Below are 25,032 nucleotides of genomic sequence, written 5' to 3'. Positions count from 1 at the left end.
TGGAAGCAGCTTTGTGCTTGAACATCATTGGACACTGTGTAATCTGCCCTATAATCCCATCTCTTTACATAACACTGTAATGAGTATTACACTGACGCGCGCACACACTTACACACCCGCGTGCACAAACACACACATGTTGACTCTATTAGACTGTCATTCACACTTTGGAGTCATTAATCGACTCTTAAAGGTGTCATATTCTGCCCCCCTGACCAGCCACACCTCTCATCAGGTTATTTATCAAATCAGACCTTGCCCTCTCTGCTCTCAATATAGAGACCCCGCCCCTGGACAACACAAGATGCTGTGGTCATTTGGGTGTTTGCTGTGACGCTTTGTAAGTGTGGAAATGACTTTCTGGAATAATAATAATGAATGATTTCAAACACACACGTGACAATAACCATTTAATTGTTATCATATATACTCTTCACAAACAGTACAAAGAATCTCCTGCTAACCAACAGGTTCCACACTAAAGCAGTGGTAGTTTTGAGCCTGTTTTAAACTACCTGGCACTCCTGTCTCCTGACAGTAGAGGGCACAGTTTGTCCTGATCTCACATCACAGACGGACAACTGATACAGAAGCTCCTCTGCACACAGGAGGACACTTCTGATTGGTCCATCAGCGCTGGGCACAGAAAGACAAAGAGAGTACCCACAGACAGAGAGAGTACTCACTCTCATGGAGAGTACCCACAAACACAGAAAGCACCCACAAGGACAGAGAGTACTCACTTCTACAGAGAGCACCCACAGACACAGAGAGTACTCACTCTCATGGAGAGTACCCACAGACACTGACAGCACCCACAGACACAGAGAGTACTCACTCCCACAGAGAATACTCACTCCCACAGTGAGTACCCACAGACACAGGGAGTAGCAAGTCTCACAGAAAGGTAAGCAGACGGACAGAGAGGGGCAAATAGACGGACAGAGAGGGGGTGATGTAAGAATGTGATGTCCATGGTGTCCTCTCACAGAGCTACAGGCCTGTGTCCAGTGATGTGACTGCCCTGTGGCCACTGTCACACTACATTCAACTGTCAATCATGTTTATCTTTACTGACATTGGCTGGACGAACAGAGCTGAGTTTTAGGAGTACCCAGTGAAGGGTGAGAGTACCTGATGGGTAGCAGTAGTACCTGATGGGGGGCGGGAGTGCCCTTTGGGAGCCTCAGACGTGCAGACAGACAGCCCCTAATTCCATAGTGACAGTTAGAACAGCAGCATGTGTCCTCTGCACAGATCAAAGGATTATACTCCGACAGCCACACACATATGCACACTGCCCCCCCCCCCCCCCCCCCCCCCCCCCCCCCCCCCCCCCCCACACACACACACACACACACATGCCATCTGAGATGAACACACACTCACTCACTAATATGCTCGCACACACGCACATCATCACGGGAGAGACAGGGAGCTGTGGGCACCAGGCTCCTGTAGAGGGCGCCAAACAAACACACTTCATAGAGTGGAGTGTTAAATGGTGAGTAAAGGAACGAAATCCTGTCCTCCTTGTTTCATACTGGGGCTAATAATGACCTCAGTCACACTCATACAATCATAAAACTGCACAAAATGCAACTCTTTAGATAAGAAAGAAAAAAACACTCAGCTACGCCTGTATCTTTTTCACAGGTTGTCCCAGTTGTGTAAAGAGGGTAGTCATAGATATTATTGATTCTTAAAGAGGGGGTATTTTACTTCTATGGAGTATTAACTGTTAATACATAATATATTTAGATCATCATATTACCTTTTATTGTATTGAAAATCCTATATACGTTCAATATCTCCACTCCTTTTGCTCTCCGAGCTAAGTCTCTCCCCCATAAGAGCGCTATCACAACACAACACACAGCACTGCTGCACATTACAACTGGTGTAAGTTACTGTTTTGTATCATGTTTTTGTATATTTATGGAGAATGGTCACTGGGAGCATGGATGGAATTTCCAAACACTGTTAGGCTAAAGATAAAAAGTAGCTGTTAACTCTAAAACGACCACTTCATGACATCACAAGGTGGAACAGAGGATTTTGAGCTTTGGAGATGTAGCCTAATGCATCTAGGCTAATAATAAATTGTTAGTCAAACATGTGTACATGAAAAGAAACATAACTCCGGGTACGTTTTTATGGAGGTAACACTATTATAACATGGTTCAAAGCTCACAAGAGTCAATTTTATGCAATATGGGACCATTAAATGCCTGTCTATGTATTCCATTATAAAATATGTCCGCACAGATCTCATGTGTTAAGCGTGCGTATGTACAATAAAATGTTCTGTATGTGACTTTCCATGTTCATGTTTACTGTGTGTCGTTACTCTCAGAGATGAGGCAGAGTGAGATCTGTGCTTAGGGAGAAGGTAAGTAAGCAAGTTTACATATATTTTGGTAAGAATTCCACGTGCAGTCGTATCGATTTACAGACCCCTGACGTCACCATATTTTCTTTAAAAAAATACAGAGTTCTTTTAGATCGTGCTCTGACATTGCAATTGTTTAGAGAAGACATTTAACCTGCCCGGTCCTGTCTGTGTCCCCGTGTCTCTACAACTATGTGAGTAATGTTGAGCGTCAGGCCGCTCCGGTGCATCCACATTTACTCCTGTGGCAGATCAGGGAGCACGCCCAGCAGGGGGAGGACTTCTGCCAAACGAATACAGCGGCCATGGAGGAGTTCTGAACTAGCCGTGAAAGTGTCATATACTTGTAATAGTTCTGTGTCTCCATTCAAAGAGATAATAATGTTTTGCCTCGAATGTTCCACGGCTTGGCGAGCATTGTCTTTATATTTGATTACACATAGCGATGTTGCCTTTCAACAGATCTGACCTATAACTTGTCCGGGTGGTGTTTGTTTTTTTTGTTGTTGTTTTTTTTGGGTTTTTTTAGCTATAAACTATTTGGCTATTCTTTCCCCACACAGGACTTGCATAAGTCTAGTAATTATACTAATTACACTATTCAGTTGTAATTAAAAAATGAAATAAAATTCAGTAGCCTACAATTCGATCCAGTATATAAATAATACGGCCTACATACGCTGCCATACAGTAGACTATACTGTAGGATTATTCTTAAGGGCTGCGTGGAGTGGGTTAACTCTAGCCTCTATAGGGTGGAATTTATTATGTATGCTTATGGTGTGACCACACGCACAATCAGCCCGAGCAAAAGTTCTAAGACTGAAACCGAAACCTGTGTCTGCTGCCATCTGCTGCAGGAGTGGAGAGCCACAGGGGGGAGAGAGGAGCGGCACACAGAGGAAGAGCGCTCTGGGCTTCACACTCACAGGAGTGGACTTATATTGTCCATGTAAGAGCTTTGGTCCTGGCGCGCAGAGAAGTATGAACCTACATGTCCCTGGCTCTGTTGTGTAGTAGTGTGTACTACTACACAACACAACTACACAACTACTACTCCTACTGTACGCCTACTGTAATGCCTGATCAGGCACTAGGACCGGATTCCTGCGCTCCTCCCCGAGCACAGTACAGCTGTGGGCTGTGCGCAGGGCGCGGGCCAGGGCGGGGCGTCTGGACAGCAGAGGTGAAGGGACGAGGCCGAGCTCAGACCGCACTTCTCCGGGCACTGCTGACTTGTCTCTCCGGTCTGTGTGTCTTTCGTGTCCCCGCTGCTACAGGTAAGTTGCGCTGTTTTTTGAAAACGTAAACTCAGGCTTTGACATGGATCCCTCTGCGTAGCGTCAACAGCCTACGCTCTGGAAACTTTACGTCTATCAGGCCTCCGTGCTTTAGTCCGTGTGTTGTTTTTTTTTTTTTGCTTTGTAGCCCATATTTAGCTGATTATGTGTGGAATGATCATAAACTTTATCATAAACTTCTTTTATAGAGAATCTATCAAAATGTTTCTGGCTAAACGTCTCCTGGGAGGCATCGTAACCGTCATCAGGTGAGTGCCTCTCTTGCCCCTCACCGCAGGGGCAAGAAGTAAACAAACAGCCATCCATGACAAACAAACATTCACCGGAGAATTTGCTGTTTTTGCAACCGAAGGGACATGAGCTGAACGTGGGCACGCTACAGGGCGCAGCAATCCGCCTCTATCTGAATATAGACCCATAGCCTATACTAGAATTCAAATGGTTCCTAATCTACTATTATAAAATGGGCTATTTAAGCAGAGTGTGCTATAGTGGGCTTAGACTATACATAGACTGTACCTGCTGTTGCTTTGCCTGGATTGAATGTTCCACAATATGGCATTTGATTTAACAGTAGTATTTATTTAATGACCAGGACAAGTGCATTCTTACTGTCAGTGTCACCTCTCCCCAGATCTGATGTATAACTTGGCCTGGTGGCAACTGCTTCTATCCATGGAGATAAATAAATTTAATGCCATGCCCTGGAACATGTAGGCAAAGAAATAAGATCTCCATGTAGATGAGTAGGTGCCATTCAAGAAAGTCTGCTTTGATAAAGCTGGAAATGTATCAGACCCTGGATATAACACAAAGTAAAGGACCTCCCTGTTATTGTCAGGGTGTTAATAATTTGACATCATGCAACTACTATACATGTGCCTGCTAGACTACATGGTGTACTGTGATACTGTTACAATTTGGTACGTGGAGTGCAATGCTAATGTGAATACTGTAAGCAGTCAAGTTTACAGTACAAGTAGTATGATAATAGTAATGTGTAGTATGGTAGTACTATGAGTGTAGTACTTATGTGTAGTATGGTAGTACTATGAGTGTAGTACTTATGTGTAGTATGATAGTACTATGAGTGCAGTTGTACTGTGTAATATGGCAGTACTATCGGTGTAGTAGTACTGTGTAGTGACTGTGGCTGTTGTTCTCTGCAGTAACATCGACCCTGCAGACTTCAAATCCTCAGACCCCGTGAGTATCACACAGCTTCACTGTGTGCTGTGTCCCACTGTCTCTGCTCCCTCGTGTCCTCTGGGCCCCTGGGCCCCTGGGCCCCTGGTCCCCATGTCTCTGGCCTCTCTGTCCCTAGTTCTCTGATCCTTTTGTCTCCTAGTCCCCAAGTCTTTGGCCCCACATCTATGGTTCCCCTGTCCCCTGGTCTCTTTGTCCTCTGGTCCCCATGTCCCCTGTCGCTCTGTATACGTCAGTCCTGTGTGATACATGTCCCTGAGTGTAGACATCATGTGTGACACATGTCCCTGTTGTGTGCAGCCTCCTCCACGCAGACCCCTCAACTTCGCTGAAAGCCATGAGTCTGAGGAGGAGAAGAAGTTCAGACAGACGTTCCAGCAGCTCGCTGGAGATGTGAGTACACCACAGTACACAGTCTAGTACACACTGTAGGACACACTGTAGAACACACCTTTTGAATATGTGGGATAGTGAAAGTAATTATTATTAATATTAAATAATAAAATTGATGTTTTTTACTTTTTAATCTGCTCTTTTTTATTTTTGCAACATCTTTAATTATAATAAACAGTATAACAGTATAACAATGACCTCTAATTATAATTTATCTCTGTAGTAGTTGTAGTTGTAATGATAAATAATTATGCAGATGACAGTGCACACACAGACACCACTAAACCCAGTGCTTAGTAAGTTATATCCAGTCCTTCAGGATCTGCAGAGGTTGGGGTGTGTACACACACACACACACACACCCCCACACACACACACACACACACACACACACACACACACACACACACACACACACATTCACACATTCCTCTCATTGCCAGGCGGGGCAGCTTTGAGTCATCCTGGGGCGATGGCTGTTGGACTGGCCCAGCTTGTCTAAGCTCTGGTCCACACACCACTCAGGCACTCTCTACAGGACACACCCACTTTCTCTACTATCGGGATTTGAATAGTTCCTATAGTAACACAATGTGGACAAATGTTTTACCCACAATGCATACTCAATACTCAGCAACTCAAATGGACAGATTTCTAGTTTGACGATCACACAAGATTACATTAGATTAGATTTATGCTCCCCTTTAGCAAAACCCAGGAAGAAAAATGATGCTACAAACCCATAGCCTGTAGCTTTGTTGTCCAAATATAGACAAAAATATATAAATGTTTTTTTCATTATTATGTTTTTATAGCTCTGAAAAACAAAACCATGCGTCTTTACTGCAAGCAGACTTGCATCTCCACAAACCTGACTCTTATTTTGCCTGGGGGAGCAAATTACAGTGACTTTAACATTTTAATAATGAAATACGTGAGGCTACAGCAAGTGGGGAAAAGACTGATTCAAACGAATGCAATATCCAACATCCACAATAAGGAAGTGTCAATTGTCAGTGTGAAAACAGGGGGCACTATAGCTCTACAGATTTACTGATATTTCTTTCTAATTTGATTCTGATGTTTTAGAATGAAGAACCATCATTTGACATTGATGGATGGATAGAGAGAGAGAGAGAGATAGATAGATGGACGGATAGATGGATGAATGGCTAGATAGTCCCCCTCAGGAGAAATTCAGATGTCCAGCAGAAACACAGTTGTTCCAAAACTGACACAAACATAAACCTGTAGCAATATTAATAATTTCCCCCAAATTATATAATTTAAAAATGAAACTGTAAATCCAGTGAAAATAACAATAGACTTGAGTATACTTGAGACTGCATTTTGTATAGTTAAAAAACAAGGCTTCGTGGGGGTGCTCTGTCCAAGCTAAATATTGGCCTATGCTGAAGCGTTATTAGCTGATACGCTAAAAGTGCAAATACCGACGCAATATTCCAGCTCTCCAATATTTTGTAGAGAGTGCCACTGTTTATGAAATAAATAACCGCTTTTTATGACAGGGAGAAAACAAAGGATTTTTGTCCATTTGTGCAGTAGGGCTGTAGGGCTTGTATTAGTCGATGTCATTTAGATTGTAAGGACTTATATGAGACAACAGCAGAAAGGATTGAGTTAAGTATTTTTACACGTAAATGCAGTTCCCTAGTGCCTTTTTCTGCATTAACAGTATTTTTTACATGAACTCCCCTGCAGGTGTAGTCTTATGAATGCAGTTTGGGTCAGATACACAGAGATGCATAATAGTTTTGAGAGCTTTTGCCACACCCCTTTTTTGTAGAGATCGACCTAGATGTGTTTTTTTCATGGCCGATGCCGATACTGATAGTGTAGAATCCAGTGCAACCGATGGCCGATAAGATATTTTTGGCTATTTATATATAGAGCCAATTTTGTTTGCTTCCCTCAGAAATATCTTATTTGAAATTACAACTAATATAAATATTGTCTATACTTTTTTACTTCTCTGCATTATTCAACTATAATAAGGAAAGATCCTCTCAATAGAAATGATTTTTAGGCATCCACAACCCTATTTTTACTACTAACCCATAACAAAGCTGTGTAATCTCATTTTGTAAACACCATCAACACCAAGAGTTTGTTTAGTTGACTACAGCCCTATTGTGCTGACAGAGAGGACCACTTTTTGTTTCACATGGATAGACGCAGTAATGAGTTGTTGAGTTGTTAAGCCAGGACTAAATGACTTCATACCTAACAGTGTCTCCTAAAGCTGTGTGTGGTGGAATATGTTGTATTAAATGCCATTGTCTTCACAGGACATGGAAATCAGCCCTGAGGAGCTGAAAAAGATCCTCGACAACATCTGCAGAAAGCGTGAGTCACTAAAACATGTTCTCAATCAGGGGCACTGTTATTTCAAAATGATAACTCCCAACTGAAGAAACTACTACTCATATAAGAGTAACTGTCTGATTTATAATCGGAAGTCAAAAGGCTGATATTACATTATTCTCTTATCTATGTTATAATGTTATTTCCTCATCACAAACATATACCTGAACTTGTATTTTGTTTCATTTACACATGTTTAATACACAAACCCTGCATATTTAAGTTGAGTTCTTCTCTCAAATGGAAAACACTCTGTTCGACCTTGTGATGTCATGTGGTAATAAAGGAAGTGCTCTACTGTAGTTTTAAACTCCATACACTAGAATCATTTGGATGATTTCAGCTCTGCTGAATAAAAGGTAAAATGTAGCTGTTAACTTGAAAAGTACCACTGCCTGACATCACAAGGTGGAAAATAGCATTTTGAGCTTTGGAGACTAACTAGACAAACTAATAATAAAGGGTTGCTCAAATCTGTGAATGAAACACAACACAAATCCAAGTGTGTTTTTGGGGAGGTAACAACATTATAACATGGCTTCAAGCTCACAAGAGTCAATTTTGAGTAATATAGCACGAGACATTAAATAATGCACAAAATCTGGTAAAAAAAAATAAAAATGAGACAAACCAAATCATATCTGAAGGTGCAAGAAACACAAATATTCAAATCATTTCATATTGTCACACTGGGAAGAGTGACCACAACTTTTACTCAAGTAAGAGTACTGTACACTGTACAATATATTACTCAAGTAGGACTTGTGCCTAAAAGTAAGCACTTGTACTTGAGTAAATCCAATCCAATTCAATCCACTTTATTTATATAGCACATTTCACAAACAAATGCAGTTTCCAAAGTGCTGCACAAATAAATAAAACAACTGGTCAAATAAGCAAAATTAAAATAATAAATATGTATATAAAAGCAATAAAACAATAACATCAAATAAAACAAGCAAATAAAATCAGTAGGAACAAATCAATAAAAGACAACAGAGGACCATACAACTCATGCAGAGTTAAAAGTCAAAGAGTAAAAGTGGGTCTTAAGACAAGACTTTAAACACTCCACAGTGGGAGCTGTTTTGACGTGAGCAGGCAGAGCATTCCAGAGCTTTGGACCGGCCACAGAAAAGGCTCTGTCTCCTCTGGTTTTAACTCTTGTCTTATGCACCACGAGCTGGAGCTGGCCCTCGGACCTCAGTGTGCGCGCCAGAGTATAAATTTGGATAAGGTCCAAGATGTAATCTGGGGCCAGTCCATTCAAAGCTTTAAAAACAAACAATAAAATCTTAAAATCAATTCTAAAATGAACAGGGAGACAGTGCAAAGACGCAAGAACTGGAGTGATGTGTTCATGTTTTTTATTTCCTGTTAAAAGTCGGGCAGCAGCGTTTTGGACTAACTGCAAGCGATAAAGTGTATTTTGGTTAATTCCTACATAAAGTGCTTTGCAGTAGTCCAAACGAGAGGAAATAAAAGCATGCATCACATGCTCAAAATCCGAAAAAGATCAAATAGACTTAATTTTAGCTAAAAGACAAAGATAAAAACTGGATTTCACAATTGCGTTGACCTGTTTATCAAGTTTAAAATCAGAGTCCATAATGATGCCAAGGTTGGTGACTGTGGGCTTAGTGTACTGACTCAGGGGTCCCAGGTCGAAAGAGGAGCTTGCACCGACACTGGGCCCAAACACTATCACCTCAGTTTTATTTTCAGTAAATGCAACAGAGTACTTCCCCACCTCTGGATTTGAGTAACACTGGTGCAGTCAGTCAGTGTTTGCCCTTTGATCAGAGGGTAGCTGGTACAAATCTATACCATTTCAACAGTATTTCAGTAGAATTCTCCTTCCTGATCATGTCCTGTGTGTTGCAGGTGGTCTGGAGATCGGTACTGATGGCTTCAGTATCGAGACGTGCCGCAGCATGGTGGCTGTCATGGACGTATCCTTCTGCACAGGCCCCTGGTGTAAGGCCCTTGATCAGAGAGGCCTTGCTATCAGAGCTGTGGACTTGCAGCAATTTGAGCCAGTCTACAGTCATTATTTTTAAGACTTGACTTGATTTGGACTAGAAAGTAAGTGACTTGGGACTTGATTTGACAAGAACTTAGAGTTTGACCTAGGGCTTAACATGGACTTAACTTGGGACTTTACTTGGACTTGATCTGGACTTGAATGTAAGTGACTTGGGACTTGACTTGGATATGACTCGGACTTCAACCTATGTGACATGGGACTTGACTTGGTCGAGTATTTTTTTTTGCTCTATAGCAAAAACATACTGAATTCTGTCAACTGGACAGTTCCGCTTTCTTTTGCTGTAGGTGAAAAGTGTCCAAACTTTTTCAGCAAGGGCCACATATCACACACAGATAAAGTGTCGGGTCGATCGAGAGACAAAGACTGGAGATCAGTACAGTGAATGATTCAGTTATGTGCATTTATAACAGGTTAGACTGAGCCAACAGACCTTTATTCATGCTTAGATTCTCAGTGGGATTTGCTAAATATTTGATATTGGCTTTATCAAGGTAGTGTTTCAAAAACTTGTAGTAGCAAGTACTGCTTAAGGTAATATGGGCCAATTCACCCAGAAGCCATATAGACCCTCGGACACCTTTTTATTTGTGTGACTAGGGCTTTTATTTGAAGAAGGATCATTTTAAAACCACATAAATAGCAAAAAAAGCTTAGGACTTGGGACTTGACTCAGACTTGAGGCCAAAGACCTGAGATTTGGTTGTAAAAGGGCGACAGTAGCTCAGTTGGTGGAGTGTTTGTCCACTGATCTGAAGGTTGGCGGTTCAAATCCTGCTCTCAACATCATTGGTTGAGCGGTCAGATCCACTGATCCATAGGTTGGCGGGGTGATTCTAACTCACACAGATGAATGCTGTCGTTGTGTCCTCAGTGTCTGCGTACACTGGTGTGTGAATGTGTGTGTGAATGGGTGAGTGGCTCCTTGTTGTAAAGTGCTTTGAGTGCCTTGAAGGTAGAAGGTAGAAAAGTGCTATAGACCATTTAAAACAAGGCCTTGGTGAGCTCTGGGTACACTGCTCTCTTCTTTGTGCTGGTGCTGCGTTCTTTGACTCTCTGCTCAGAGCGACAGCACAGGCAAACTGGGCTTCCACGAGTTCAAGTTTCTCTGGGGCAATATCAAAAAATGGCAGGTGAGTCTTTACATCGTTTATCAGGGGGTCAGAGGGGTAGAGGAGTCAGAGGGGACAGAGGAGTCAGAAGCTTCAGAGGAGTCAGAGAGGTCAGAGGAGTCAGAGGGTGGCTGTGACTACAATAATAGCTTATAACTTCTGTGTCTTTTAGTGTTCAAAATACTCTATATAAATAAATGTATACTTATTGTTATTATACTTGTCTCTCTTTTCATGTTCGTAATATGTGTGTGTATGTGCAGGGCATCTTCATGAAGTACGACAGGGACAGGTCTGGCCGCATCTCGTCTCATGAGCTGGCCGGCGCCTTGGCGGAGGCAGGTGAGTGTGAGATCATAGACTATATATAACACTATGGGTGACGTCACACTTAGTCCACTTCTATTATACAGTCTATGTGTGGGATGTGTACCTACGATGGGGTGCATGGAGTGTAAAAGACAGACCAACTGAAATAGGACCGTGCAATTATTAGAATTTGAAACATAATTGAAAACTTTGCTCCAATCAGCTAGGCTACAAAAAGCTGTCATTTAAAACTTTAAATATAATGACATTGTGTTCTGAATATTATACATACTATTAGAGCTTTGGACCATGTTATAATGACGTCCACTCTCCTGTGTTCTGTGACTGGTGCATGCAACAGTTTAGTGCTCAGAAGTGTTACCTACCCCCTGTTAGGCGTGTTCTATCAAAATGACGACTGGATTCGGTCAATTCAAATCTCAAAGGTTTATTACCCTGACAGTTACAATCTAATACAGCAACTGGGGTCGAATGATCTATCCCTCGAATGTGCAGCAAGCGGTCTGTCTGCCTTTCCCTGGACCCAAAGAATAAAAATGTAACATGCAACATGAATATGCAAATATTGAGTTGAGCAGGTAGACGCCTTGATCCCTCCTTCCGGCCTCGTTCACCTCTCCGGGCTGCACTGGTCTCTTTTTCGGCCTTGAGTCTACTCCGGCAGCCTTATCTCTGTAAAGGAGTGTCTACACAACCCCAACAGTTTCCCATAATTCATATCACACAATGTTACCTTTAAAGAGAGACTGTTATGAGTGAATAGTTAGTGCTTGTTAAACAACCTTCAAAAGGATACAGCATTCAAAGAATATATGAATTCAGTATAAAAATGGTGTTTACATGACAATATTCAAAGGATATATGAATTATTATGTTTTGATATGATATATGAATTATATAATGCATCTAAGCTTTATTCAAACTAATATGCATTCAATATTTTGATATATGTATATGTGATGCAACTAAGAAGCTTTATTACTTAGCATAGCCTTCACCCCGTATCTCCATCTACAGCCCAGACAATGGCTTCTGGGTGGCAGCTGAAACATTTCCATTTCAAGAACATTGTCATTTGATGCCTTTTCTACCACACCCTGAAAAACACAGAACATTCTCTCCAAAGATCTGACTTGTAACTTGGCCTGGTTGTGCCACCTGCTTGTCTCCAAGGGATACGTTAATGTTTAGATATACTGTAATTTGATGCTGTACTGTGGAACTTTCAGAGACCAGTGCTGAGTTTTGCCATTTTGTCCTTTATATGTTAGCTGAGTATTTTTTGTAGTATTAACAGTAAATAAAAGTCATAGCTTATTGAGTACAGACCATGCTCTCCTCTGTGTGTAGGTTTTCGTCTGAACGACCCGGCAAAGAAGACAAATGACCTGTACAGCCTGCTCGTGCGTCGCTATGCCGACCAGGACGGACAGATGGACTTCGACAACTACGTGGGCTGCCTGGTGCGCCTGGACAGCATGTGCAGTGAGTCACCTATCAAGCCTCTGTGGACCTGCTCCTGTCCTGCTCCTGTCCTGCTCCTGTCCTTCTCTGGTTCTGCTCCTGTCCTGCTTCTGTCCTTCTCTGGTCCTGTTGCTGTCCTGCTCCTGTCCTGCTCCTGTCCTGCTTCTGTCCTTCTCTGGTCCTGCTTCTGTCCTTCTCTGTTCCTGCTCCTGTCCTGCTCCTGGTTCTTCTCATGCATCTCCTCCTACTCCGGTCCTACTGGTGTCTTGATGTTTTAGCGTGGGACATATCTTTGGATTAACTTGTATGATATTTTCAATTTTTAACGTGAGTGACAAGAGACAGGAATCCCTCATCCTTCGCTCTCCCTTCTCCCCCCTCAAATAAAATAAGATAAGGCAACGCAAGGCTTTCTTCAACGCAAAGTCTATTTGTATAACACAATTTGTACAGATAGTAATTCAAAGTGTTTTACAGAATAAGAAAGACATTAAAATCACAATACAACAAATCAAAACATAAATAATCATGAATAATCATCATAAAATTAACATTAAAAGAGAAGAGTGCAGAATAAAAACCTTTCAGTGATATGCACAACTAAACAGAACCGTTTTGAGTGTGGATAATAAGATGAAGACACATATCCTAGGTGCCTTTGCCCAAAAATACAATAACTGGAGTACCCTTCAAATACATTGCCATCACTGATCACTCATATGCACCATTCTATTCCAAGGCATGGGCCATATTGACAAAAAGTGCATTAATTCATTTATATTTTGTATATTTTCCAAGAACAGTGACGTTATTCTTCCAGTCCATCACAAATGTTAATGCTAAAATGTGCCTGTAAATGTCCTGCGTTAACTCATATTCAGAGTTGCTAGATTTTCTGAGGAAAAAGTCCTGCTCCTGTTCTGCTCCTGTTCTGCTCATGTTCTGCTCCTGTTCTGCTCCTGTCCTAGCCTTGTCCCGCTCGTATCATGTTCCTGTCCTGATCCTGTCTCTGTTCCTGTCCTGACCCTGTCTTGTTTTATTGGAATTGTTTAGGTAATAAAATGTTCTCTACAAATTACAAAAAATGCAGGCATTTGTTGAAAAAAACAAACAAAAAACAAACAAACAAAAAACTAAATTACTAACCCTGTAGTTTAGACCTCTACAAACATGTTCTGAAATATGCCTGTGTGTCAGATGCCTTCCCTATGTCTCCATGTGGTCTTATTCTGTGTAAAAGCTGCTAACCCTGTAGTTTAGACCTCTACAAACATGTTATGTGATTCTTGTAGTAGTTAAAGAGTAGTTATTTGAACCTTCTGTCAAATGTGAATACTCATGGACTGCATCTACATCTGAAATCATAAATATCCAATTGATCCAAACAAGTAAATAAATACATTTTACCTTTCTTTTTCCACAAAAAAGGTCTCAGGATGTTGGATAAATACATGGAAACTATTTGTTAATTAGTTAGTTTGTACAAGGGTTCTTAAAATCAGACACTAATCAATACTAAAACTAGTATTGAAACTAGATACTGATTTGAGCAGATATCGCTACTTAAAAAGTCACGTTCACTGGACAGAAATGAACCTTTCCTGAATATTACATAGAGTAGTATACACCCATGGGCCACTATGGAACCTACCCAGATGACTGAGGAAAACACAGATATAAGGCCACATGGGAAAATAAACAAAAGTGCTACAATTTAATGCTGAAAATCACATTCTATTGTCTGAATAAAGAGGTTTTTATTATCATCGTGGCATTGGATTTGGTATGGAGTCTGTTCCTTAATATCAAAATTGATTTTGAAATGTTAGTATTGTGACAGTGGTAGAGACTGAAAACGTTGATTTGAAAAAAAAATCTGTTTTTCTCTTTAGGAGCGTTTAAGACTCTGGATAAGGACAACAACGGAACCATCAACCTCGGCATTGAGGAGGTAAGGCTGCTTAGAGCTATGAATGAAAAATGCAGTCAGCAAAAGTAATAGTAGTAGTAGTAGGGCCCATATTGTGCAATTTTTTTTATCTGTTATAATGTTGTTTCCTCATCAAAAAGAAAGATGGAGTTGTGTTTTGTTTCATTCACATGTTTAACACACAAACCCAGCATATTTAGGGTGTGTACTCCCAAACTGAAAACACTCTGTTACAGTTTGTGATGTCATGTGGTAATACAGGAAGTGGTCCACTGTGTTTCTAAACTCCATACACCTTCACTAGAATCATTTGGATAAGTTCAGACCTGGAATTGCCAGTCTCTATTGAACAAAAGGTAAAATGAGCTGTTAACTTTAAAACTACCACTTCATGACATCACAAGTTAGAATAGAATTTTGTGTTTTGGGCATATAAACAGATTAATAATCCAGGATTACTCAAACGAGTGAATGACACAAAACACAAATCCAGGTATGTTTTTTATGAGGTAACAACATTTTAACATGGCTTCAAGTGCCCAAGAGTCAATTTTGCATTATATAAGACCTTAAGTATAGATAATTGTACTTGTGCTGACTATTGTTCTAGTTTATGTTCCACCCCTGCCTACTTGTATGCATAATTTTTTCTATATTGCTTACTACTTATTACTCCTAGCACTTCTATTTGGCTGTGTACTTTTCGATAACCATCCCTTTCTCAATCTACTTGTGTGCTTGTGTTGGACAGTGGCTACAGCTGACCATGTACTCTTGAGCCCGGAGCTGCGGAGACCATCTTTGGGACCACACTCTAACATTCCACTTGGGACCAAATACCTGCTTTTTCTTTGTGAGATAAAACGATAATAAATGATGTCATGTTTCGCACTCATGAGGCATATGGTCATCTGTGAGGGGTATTTTACTTCTGTGGTGTACTAACTGCTAACACATAAATATTTAGATAAATTTTAGCTGCCCCCATCAGTGGTGGTAAGCTACTATTGTAGCCACAGCTGCCCTGGGCAGACTGATGGAAGTGAGGCTGCCAATCTGCGCTATCGGCCCCTCCGACCACAACCATTCACTCATGCACACATCACTTTCATACAGAGGCAAGGTGTGTGAAGTGTCCTGCCTAAGGACACCACAACAGAACTTGGTCCAATTCTCTGATCTTTGGGTTGGGGGGACCACTGCTCTAACCACTGAGCTACTTTGGTGATGCATCTCAAGGGGCTATCCTTAATAAAATTAACATTTGAGCAGGTATCAATACCGAATAGATTCCATAAGGCAAAGTTGACCTTTTTTGAATCGTTTTAGTGTGCGGTCACACTTGCCCATACACAACGTAAAAATTAGGAGTATAAACCAGGGGTCAATTTTGAACTAATCCAAGACTAATCCTAGACCAGGACTATGGGCCCAAACCAGCATCCAATAACAGCATGTGTGAGAAAAGCGCTATTTCCATTATCAGTGATATGGTGCAACATAAAACAAAATTGTATAAATAAAAACACATTTGGCCATGTAAAAGGGAGATATTTTGGCACAAGACAACACAGACGGGCTCTTCCACCTGTGTACGGATGGAGGCGCTGTGCTACAGCGGAAAGAGAGAGAGAGAGGAGTCTGCGCACTGCAGTGCCTTCTTTCGTTCGGAAGTTTGGAAAAATACACAAAGGAGCAGCGGAGCGGAGTGAGGTGAGTGTCCGGACACAGACCTCAGTAGTCTCCTGCTTTGCCCTCTGGAGCGTGGCTGTCTGCTGCAGAGCCATCCCATGAGCCATCCACGGAGCGCATCAACCCGCGGAGAAGCGAGAGGCAGCGACAGAACGCCCCCGGAGCCGCAAAGCATTGTGGGTACTACAAGGCTCGTTACAGACAACATCCCGTCTGTGTGTGTCCCCAGTCTCTTTATCTACAGCCGAGCTGTGGTGTTTGCAGTTGTAAGCAGCGGGAGAATGCCCAGGAGCAGTGTGGAGGGCTAGGATATAGGATAGGGATCCAGGCACTGGTCACTCTCTGGTTACGATAGTGTGCAGGGTGGGTGGGGCTTGAGCGGGTCATAATGCATCTGTGAATGAAAAAATCCGCCTGGAGTCCACTGCACGATGGATGCTGTTTTATACTGGGACACAGATTTATCCTCATTGGAACACAGAGGGATACAGAGCTATACATTCTGTAGGATGCAAAAATAATATGTGATATTTTGAAATTGAAAAAGAAGATATGGTATATTCAGATGTGGGTAGAGTAGCGAAAAATTGTACTCAAGTAAAAGTACAAAATAGTGTTTCAAGAAATTACTCAAGTAAAAATAAAAAAGTAACTGGGAAACATACTGCTCAAGTGAAAATCAGATGTTACCTCCCGACATTTAAAGAGTAACTGAATGTAATTTGAAGGACAAAATAAATAATGCACAAAATCTGGTATTTCCAAAGGAGAAACACAAAAATGAGACTAAATCATATGTGCTGAGTGCTGCAAGAAACATAATTTCATATTATCAACATAGGCCCTTTACTCAAGCAAGAGTACTGTTGCTTAAATAATAATAATAATTATTATTATTATTTTTTACTAAATTAGGAGTAAAGTATGCTGCTAGAAAAGTACAATTTCTTTAAAATCTATGTCAATGTCAAGTAAAGTACTACTACTTCTGAGTATACAACGGCTTGCAAAAGTATTCATCCCCCTGGAACTTTTTCAAATTTTGTCAAGTCACAAACACAAAATTAAATATTTTTTAATTTGCATTTTATGTGAATAAGTAACACAAAATGGTGTGTGAAGTAGAAAGAAAATTATACGTAATTTCCAGATTGCAAAAAAACCCCAAAAAAACCTGAAAAGTGCAGCATGTAAAACTATTCAGCCCTCCTAAGTCAATACTTTGTGGAACCGCCTTTTGCTGCAATTACAGCTGCAAGTCCTTTGGGGTATGTCTCCACCAGCTTTGCACACCTATGGACTGAAATATTTGTCCATTCTTTCTAGTAAAACAGTTCAAGCTCTGTCAGATTTGATGGAGACCGTTTGTGAACTGCAGTTTTCAGGTATTGCAACAGATTCCCAATTGGATTTAGGTCCGGACTTTGACTGGGCCATTCTAACACATGAATATGCTTTAAATCATTCCATTGTCACTTTGGCTTTATGTTTAGGATCGTTGTCCTGCTGGAAGGTGAACCTCGGCCCTAGTCTCAAGTATTTTGCAGACTCCATCCATCTTCCCATCAACTCTGACCGGCTTCCCTGTTTCAGCTGAAGAAACGCACCCCCGCATGATGCTGCCATCACTGTGTTTGATTGTGGGCATGGTTTGTTTAGAGTGATGTGCAGGGTTAGTTTTCCTCCACACGTAGCGTTTTGCGTTAAGGCCAAAAAGTTCGATTTTGGTCTCATCAGACAAAAGCACCTTCTGCCACTTATAATAATACAGGCTTGTCAAAGCACTACACTATAGTCATTATTCATTCATTTCCACACATGGTGATGGTAAGCTACTATTGTAGCCACAGCTGCCCTGGGGAGACTGATGGAAGCAAGGCTGCCAATCTGCACCATCAGCCCCTCCAACCACCACCTATCATTCACACACACACCACTTTCATACTAGGCAATGTGGGTGAAGTGTCTTGCCTAAGGACACAACAACAGAACTTGGTCCAAGCGGGACTCGATCCTCCAACCTTCGGGTTGGGGGACCAACACTCTAACCACTGAGCCACTTTCACCCCACACTTGTTTGCTGTGTCCTCCAAATGACTTCTAGCGAACTGTAAACAAGACTTCTTATGGATGGTTTTCAACAATGGCTTTCTTCTTGCCACTCTTCCATTAAAACCAGATTTGTGTTGTGCATGACTAATAGTCCTGTGAACAGATTCCCCCACCTGAGCTGTGGATCTCTGCAGCTCTTCCAGAGTCACCATGGACCTCCTGACTGCATCTCTAATGAATGCTCTTCTTGTTCGCTCTTTAAGTTTTGGTGGACAGCCATGTCTGGGTAGGTTTGCAGTTGTGCCATACTCTTTCCATTTCCGGATGATAGATTGAACAGTGCTCCTTGAGATGTTCAACCCTTGGGAAATCTTTTTAGATCCAAGCCCCGCTTTAAACTTCACCACAACTTCTTCTCTGACCTGTTCGGTGTTCTCCTTTGACTTCATTTTGTGGTTTGCTCCCCAACACTTTCTTAGCAAATGTCTGTGGCCTTCATAGCACAGCTGCATTTATACTGAGACAAGATTACACACAGGTGGACTCTTTTTAGTCATTAAATCAACATTCAATCTTTCCAAAATCATCAGGCAACTTCTAAAAGCAATTTGTTGCATTCAAGAAAAAGGGGTCTGAATACTTTTGCACGCTGCACTTTTAAGTTTTTTATTAAAAAAGAAAATTGGAAATCTTGTAAAATATTTCCTTCCACTTTGCCATTTTTTGTTGCTCATTCATATAAAGGGCTAAGAAAATGTCTTTAAATGTGTGGTTGTGACATGACAATATGTGAAAAAGTTCCAGGAGGATGAATACTTTTGCAAGCCACTGTAAATGAAACTCAGTTTCAAGAAAAATAGCTGAACATTGTATTTATTTATTTATTTATTTATTTAAGGAGTGTTGAAGGATGTTGCAATGGCAAAAAACTGGCAATGACACAGGGTTTGATTAGTGATGGGACTTTCAGCTCTTATATGGGATCCGAATCTTTTGGATCAATTTACACCCATTTCAAAGAGCCGTTTAAAGACACAAGCCAATGTGAGAACTCATTTCATCTACAAACTAATCACTGAGAGAAACGACCAAGTGTCTTGTGTAAAATGGTTCAAACTGACAGTGGAAGTGTGTTTACCCTTTGAAATGATGCAGAATCTAAATAAAATGTTGTACTACAATAATAATAATAATCAAAAAACTGTTTTTTATGATGCCAAATCTATTTTTATATGCACAAAGCTCTCACTCGTGTCACCTGCTCTGCTTCTCTGCTGATTCATGTGCTGGTTCAGAGTTAATCTGTGTAAAAATGCATAAAAACTAGAAAGAAAAAGAATCAGTTATTTTAAAAAAAATAGACTCTGTTCCAACTGTTCACGTTAATGAACCATTCAAAAGAGCCGACTTGTTCAAGTCACGTCACATCAGTAGTTTTGATTTAGTGTCTCTGTTGTGTCGGGTGCAGTGTGTGTCAGGATCAGCACAGAGATGAACAAGGCGGATTACATCATCCCTCCAGATGAGGACTTCACCAGAGTGGACCCAACGCTCCTCGGGAACAGGGCCAAACCGCGGTTCTCCCACACGGAGGTCAAGGTTTTGCTCGAGGCCATCAAGAAGAACCGCTATGTCCTGCTCCGTGAGTACATTCACAACCCCTGAGCAGAGGTGGTAGAGTAGCCAAAAACTGCTCTCAAGTAAGAATTACTCCAAAATAATATCACTCAAGTAGAAGTACAAAGTAGTGGTCCAAGAAATGACTCAAGTAAAAGTAAAGCATATGGGACTAGTACTAGTCAAACAAGAGTAACTTAAAGAGACTTAACTGTTGGGACACTAATATTGAGCAAAATCTGGTATTTTCAAAGAATAGATACAGAAATGAGACAAACTAAATCATTTCTGAAGGAGCAGTGCAAGACACACGTCCAAATCATTTCATATGGTCAACATAAAGCTTTTAGACTCACAGTGGGAAGAATAACCAACACTTTTACTCAAGTAAGAGTACTGTTACTGAGTACTGTTAAAAATATTACTCAAGTAGACGTAAACGCATGTTGCTAGAAAAACAGCCTGTGAATACATGCAAGCTCTTGGGTAATGTGACACTAGCACCGTAGTAAATGTATAGGAAATAATACTGTGCTGGTCTGCTGGAATTACGAATACTGTAAGTGATGTTCTTGTTGTGATGTTGCACAGGGAAGTTTAACCAGGGCGTCTCTGCTGAGGCCAAGAAGAAGATGTGGTGCCGAATCACAGACCAGATCAACAGTCTGGGGGAGAACCAGAGGGAGGTGGGTTCTGGAGCTGCTCACTATTGACATCCTTGCAGAATGATCTCGTATTGGTGGTTTTAGAGATTGTAGAATGTGATGATACTTCCAGATGTGGGCAAGAGCCAGAGTTTCTGATTGATTACATTGTGTTTGCCATGAAATATCTAAAAGGTATATTCATAAATGCTTAACCAGATGATTTCTATTAGTGACTAGTAACTTCATTAAAGGTCCTATATTACCCAGTCTTGTGAGCTTTCTGAGATTTGAGTCATGTTAAAATGTTGTTACCTCCTCAAAAACATACCTGGAGTTGTGTTTTGTTTTTTTTCATTCACATGTTTTAGTAACTCTTTATTATTGGCGTGTCTTCATCTCCAAAGTTCAGAATGCTTTGTTCCACCTTCTGATGTCATGTAGTGGTAGTTTTCAAGTTAACAGCTACCTTTTGCCTTTAGTTCAGTTGAGATTGGAAATTACAGGGCTGAAATCATCCAAATGATTCTAGTGAAGGTGTATAGAGTTTAAAAACACAATGGAGCACTTTCTCTGTTACCACATGACATCACAAGGTGTGTCTTTGTTTGAGAGAAGAACTCAGCCTTTTTTGTGTTAAATGTGTGAATGAAACAAAGCACAACTCCAGGTATGTTTGGAATGAGGAAACAACATTATAACATAGATCAGAAAATGTCCCCCCCCTCTTTTAGACCCTCCTCTGCTCGTCTTGTAGACCCTCACGTGGACTCTAAAGTGGCTTGTCTCACGCAGGTGCGTCAGATCATGAAAAAGTGGGCGGACCTGAAGTTCGATGCAAAGCGCCGCATGGTGGGATCCAGGAAGCGCTTCAGGAGGAGGAACCTGGGCCCCATTGAGAAGGCTGTCCACAAGATCCTCACCATGAGCCCAAAGGGAGGTAAGGGAGTCCCTCCATTACTGACAATTACTGCAGTTCTAAATGCGTATCTTGTTTCAAATAATTCAGTCAATCAATCAATCAAAATCACTTTATTTGTCCCAAAGGGGCAATTTGAGCTCACTGACCAGTAAAGTATAATAATAACAGAAAGCTCAAACTAAAGTCTCAGTGCAGCTCAACAGGCAGGACCATCAGATCCAATGTTAGGGCAGTTTCAGGGGAAGTAACAGGCCTCAGGACAAAAGTGTCCCTTCTCTGTGTTCCCTGTGTCCTGTAACATCACAGCGCCTCTAGGGGGAACCAGTTAAAATCTGCAAACACAACAGGAAATCCATGATATAAAGGATTGGACTTTTCAAGGCATGAAAAACTGCAAACAAAACTCCAGGAGTAGCAGATGTAATGCCAAATAACACAAAGACCGGATAATTTGTTTGTAATAGATACAAATGTGCAGCTTTTACGATTTGCTCTAGCGCCCTACATCACAGCATTACCACCAAGTTATAAGCTACTATTAAAGGGCCTGTACCAGGCTTTGAACAATGAGTCAGGAACATGGTTTAGTTTGAACAGTTAACCCACCCACTTAGTCCATCCTGCCACTCTAAGAAACAACTGTCTGGGATATTTTCATGAAATTGTTTCCACGTGTTTCTCATTGATCTCTCTTCATAATGCACCATGAGCTGTCTGGGATAGTGTTAGGGCTGTCTTTTGGTTCAGCATGAAGCTCTGTTTAACTGAGTAGAGCGGATCTGACATAAATCTGAACCACTCAAGCTTCTGTGGAGCTAATCAGGCTCCAGGTGCATCATGTTGATAGAAACCATATACTTCATATACAGACATTTCTGTACCAAACCTTAGCTGTTCCAAGCTGCCACATGTAGACAGCGCTACAGAAGCCACAACCTCTCTGATTGGCTGTCAGGTGTGTCGCAGAGCTGTGCAGTACATCCATGGTGTTTGAGTATAAATCTGCCTTCAGGCACTTCTTTTCCCATGATTCTTTGTGACAATGTGCCTGAATTGACAAAAACTCATGCCGTCATCATTAGCTTCTTTGTTAGTTATTCCCCATATGTCCTTTGGTCAATTTTTTTTCCTCTCAAATAAATGTATTGCCAATACACTTTAAGGAGAACCAGGAGAAAATCAAGTACAGGGCCTGTAAGAACTGAGTATCATTTTTGGAAAACAGTAGTATGTGCTGTTACCTGTAGAGCCATGTCACCTGTATCTGTGTTCAGATGGAGAGAGCGACATAGACCTTGATGAGGACCGCTCCTTCGCCAGTATCTCTCTGCCTGAGAACAGCCTGTCTGAGAACACTAGCTTCAGCCTGCCTGACAGCTCCTACAGCGAAACCTTCAGTTCTGAGATGTCCACCACCGACAGGGCAGGGGACGGTAAGGACACACGGCAACAGGACAGGGGACGGTAAGGACACATGCCGATGGGGCAAGGGATGGTAAGGACACATGGCAACAGGGTAGGGGACGGTAAGGACACACGCCAATGGGGCAGGGGATGGTAAGGACACATGTGGAGACAAGACAGGGAACGGTAAAACACACGTGGCGACAAGACAGGTGAAGTTAAGAACACACTGGACAGCCGATGGGAAGGACACAAGCACCAACAGGACCGGGCATGGTACGGATACACACCCTAACAGGACAGGGGATGTAAGGACACACGCTTTGACAGGACAGTGGACGGTAGGGACACACGCTTTGACAGGACAGTGGACGGTAGGGACACACGAGGTGACAGCACAGTGGACGGGAAAGACACGTGGTCCGACCAGACGGGACGGTAAAGACACATGTGGTGACAAGACAGGGCATGGTAAGGATACACAGGACAGTGGACGGGAAGGACACAAGCGGTGACAGGACAAGGGACAGTAAAGACACACGAGGCAACAGGACAGCAGATGGGAAGGACATGATTGCCAATAGGCACTCGCCATGAGGACAACAGACTGGAAGGACATGTGTGCCGACAGGACAGGAGATAGTAAGGACACATGACCGACAGCACGAGGGACGGTAGTTGATCAGTGATTTTGGTTCCTGGTTTCTCCTTTCCCAGACTTGAACTATGAATCCCCGGACTATGGCCTGGACTTTGATGAGGAGGATGATGAAGACCACAGCCCCCTGATGGAGTCAGAGGAGTTCTTCCGATCAAAACCCACATACACGTACTCCCGACAGGAGGGCAGCCCGTCCCGCCCCCAGGGCCCCGCCCCCTCATCCCAGGACCAACAGCAAGGGGCAGGCCAGATGCTGCAGAGCGCCACCACGTTGCCCCTGGCCCAGTGCCTGCAGCAGCAGAGGGTGAGCCGGGTGCTGCTGGCCTCAGTGGCCCGTTCCGTGGAGACCCTGGCACGCTCACTACAACTGATGAAGCAAAGGCAGCAGGACTTTGTGCAGGAGTCTCTGGAGCTCCAGAGGCAAGGCGTGGACACTCTCAGGGACTTCTCCACTATGGCCCTTGCTATGCTGCGGACGCCACCCCGCGATACATCCACGGCCACGCCCATCCCTGCGTATATACACAAGTGACACACCCACCGACATGTCCACCACCGCATACATACACGTGGCACGTGGTTACTCAAGTAACCACTGCACCGACAGTAAAGTCACTCAGGACTTTTAAGACTCTGGGGGCCCCTTGTTGTAGCTTCCTTGGGCCACATACACTATATACAAAAATACAGAGGCCAGAAGGATCAAGATAATACTGACCAGAGATGGTTTGCTGTATGGTTTTCATGTTCCCTTTAACCTGTAAATCTTAGTAACACTGTAACTCTTTCATTGTTCAAATGTAAATATTTATGTATGTGACTTTAATCATGTTACTCGGGCAACCTACTGTACCTCACTGCTCTAGTCATGTGACCCAAAGATCAAATGACTGCTAAGAAGGACTGTATACACCAAATGAAAAAGTAAGTAAGTTGTGCTAGAATCCAGTGACTCAAAAGTTTGTATTCAGAACATGGATTTTTGGTAGATTTGTACAGTTACTTCTCAACAATGAGTAAGAGTAACTTAAAACATTATATAATATATAATTATGTAATTATAAAATAATGCACAAAATCTGGTATTTACAAACGATAGAAACAAAAATGAGAAAAACTGAAGGAGCGATGCAATAAACACAAATGTTCAAATAATTTTGTATTATCAACATAAAGCTTTTGTCACTTTGAGTAATCAGAACTTTTACCCAAGTAAGAATACTGTTACTTCAGTACAAATATTACTCAAGTGGACAAAAGTATGCTGCTAGAAAAGTACTCTGAAAAGTATAATTTCTTTAAAAAGTTAAATGTAACTGAGTACTATCCACCTCTGATTATTAATAATACATTCTGACCTGTTCTTAAAAGTTGTATCGCCTTCTCTCTATCTTTCACTTTCCTGAACCTAACCTTTTTTAAAAAAAAATAAACCACAACTGGCAGAAAAATATCTTTGTTTATTAGAAATCCACATTTG

The 25,032-nt window shown here is 41.8% G+C and overlaps 2 protein-coding genes across 3 annotated transcripts; both read left to right on the top strand.

The window, feature by feature from the left end:
* The first annotated feature begins 3,523 nt into the window (after positions 1-3,523).
* LOC117380235 (calpain small subunit 1-like) lies at positions 3,524-15,455 on the top strand. The gene is made up of 11 exons (XM_033977003.2): positions 3,524-3,672; positions 3,882-3,941; positions 4,863-4,899; positions 5,200-5,292; positions 7,602-7,659; positions 9,562-9,629; positions 10,789-10,857; positions 11,100-11,178; positions 12,517-12,651; positions 14,523-14,581; positions 15,312-15,455. The coding sequence occupies exons 2-11, from the start codon at positions 3,895-3,897 to the stop codon at positions 15,336-15,338; spliced, it is 672 nt and encodes a 223-aa protein (XP_033832894.1). The 5' UTR covers positions 3,524-3,672; positions 3,882-3,894; the 3' UTR covers positions 15,339-15,455.
* Positions 15,456-16,169: 714 nt separating this feature from the next.
* LOC117379815 (uncharacterized) lies at positions 16,170-25,014 on the top strand. 2 transcript variants are annotated; one of them, XM_055226060.1, is made up of 6 exons: positions 16,170-16,273; positions 19,773-19,946; positions 20,513-20,607; positions 21,361-21,505; positions 22,762-22,920; positions 23,609-25,014. In XM_055226060.1, exons 2-6 carry the CDS (start codon positions 19,796-19,798, stop codon positions 24,082-24,084), a joined length of 1,026 nt encoding a protein of 341 aa, XP_055082035.1. In that variant the 5' UTR covers positions 16,170-16,273; positions 19,773-19,795; the 3' UTR covers positions 24,085-25,014. The 2 variants fall into 2 exon arrangements, with proteins under 2 accessions (XP_055082035.1, XP_055082034.1); XM_055226059.1 differs by having other exon boundaries at positions 16,175-16,428.
* Positions 25,015-25,032: the final 18 nt, after the last annotated feature.

The sequence above is a fragment of the Periophthalmus magnuspinnatus genome, chromosome 13 (assembly GCF_009829125.3).
Source record: "Periophthalmus magnuspinnatus isolate fPerMag1 chromosome 13, fPerMag1.2.pri, whole genome shotgun sequence".
NCBI classification, from domain to species: domain Eukaryota; kingdom Metazoa; phylum Chordata; class Actinopteri; order Gobiiformes; family Gobiidae; genus Periophthalmus; species Periophthalmus magnuspinnatus.
The sequence above is the reverse complement of the archived record's forward strand: the minus strand, read 5'-3'. Positions and strand labels throughout refer to the sequence as shown.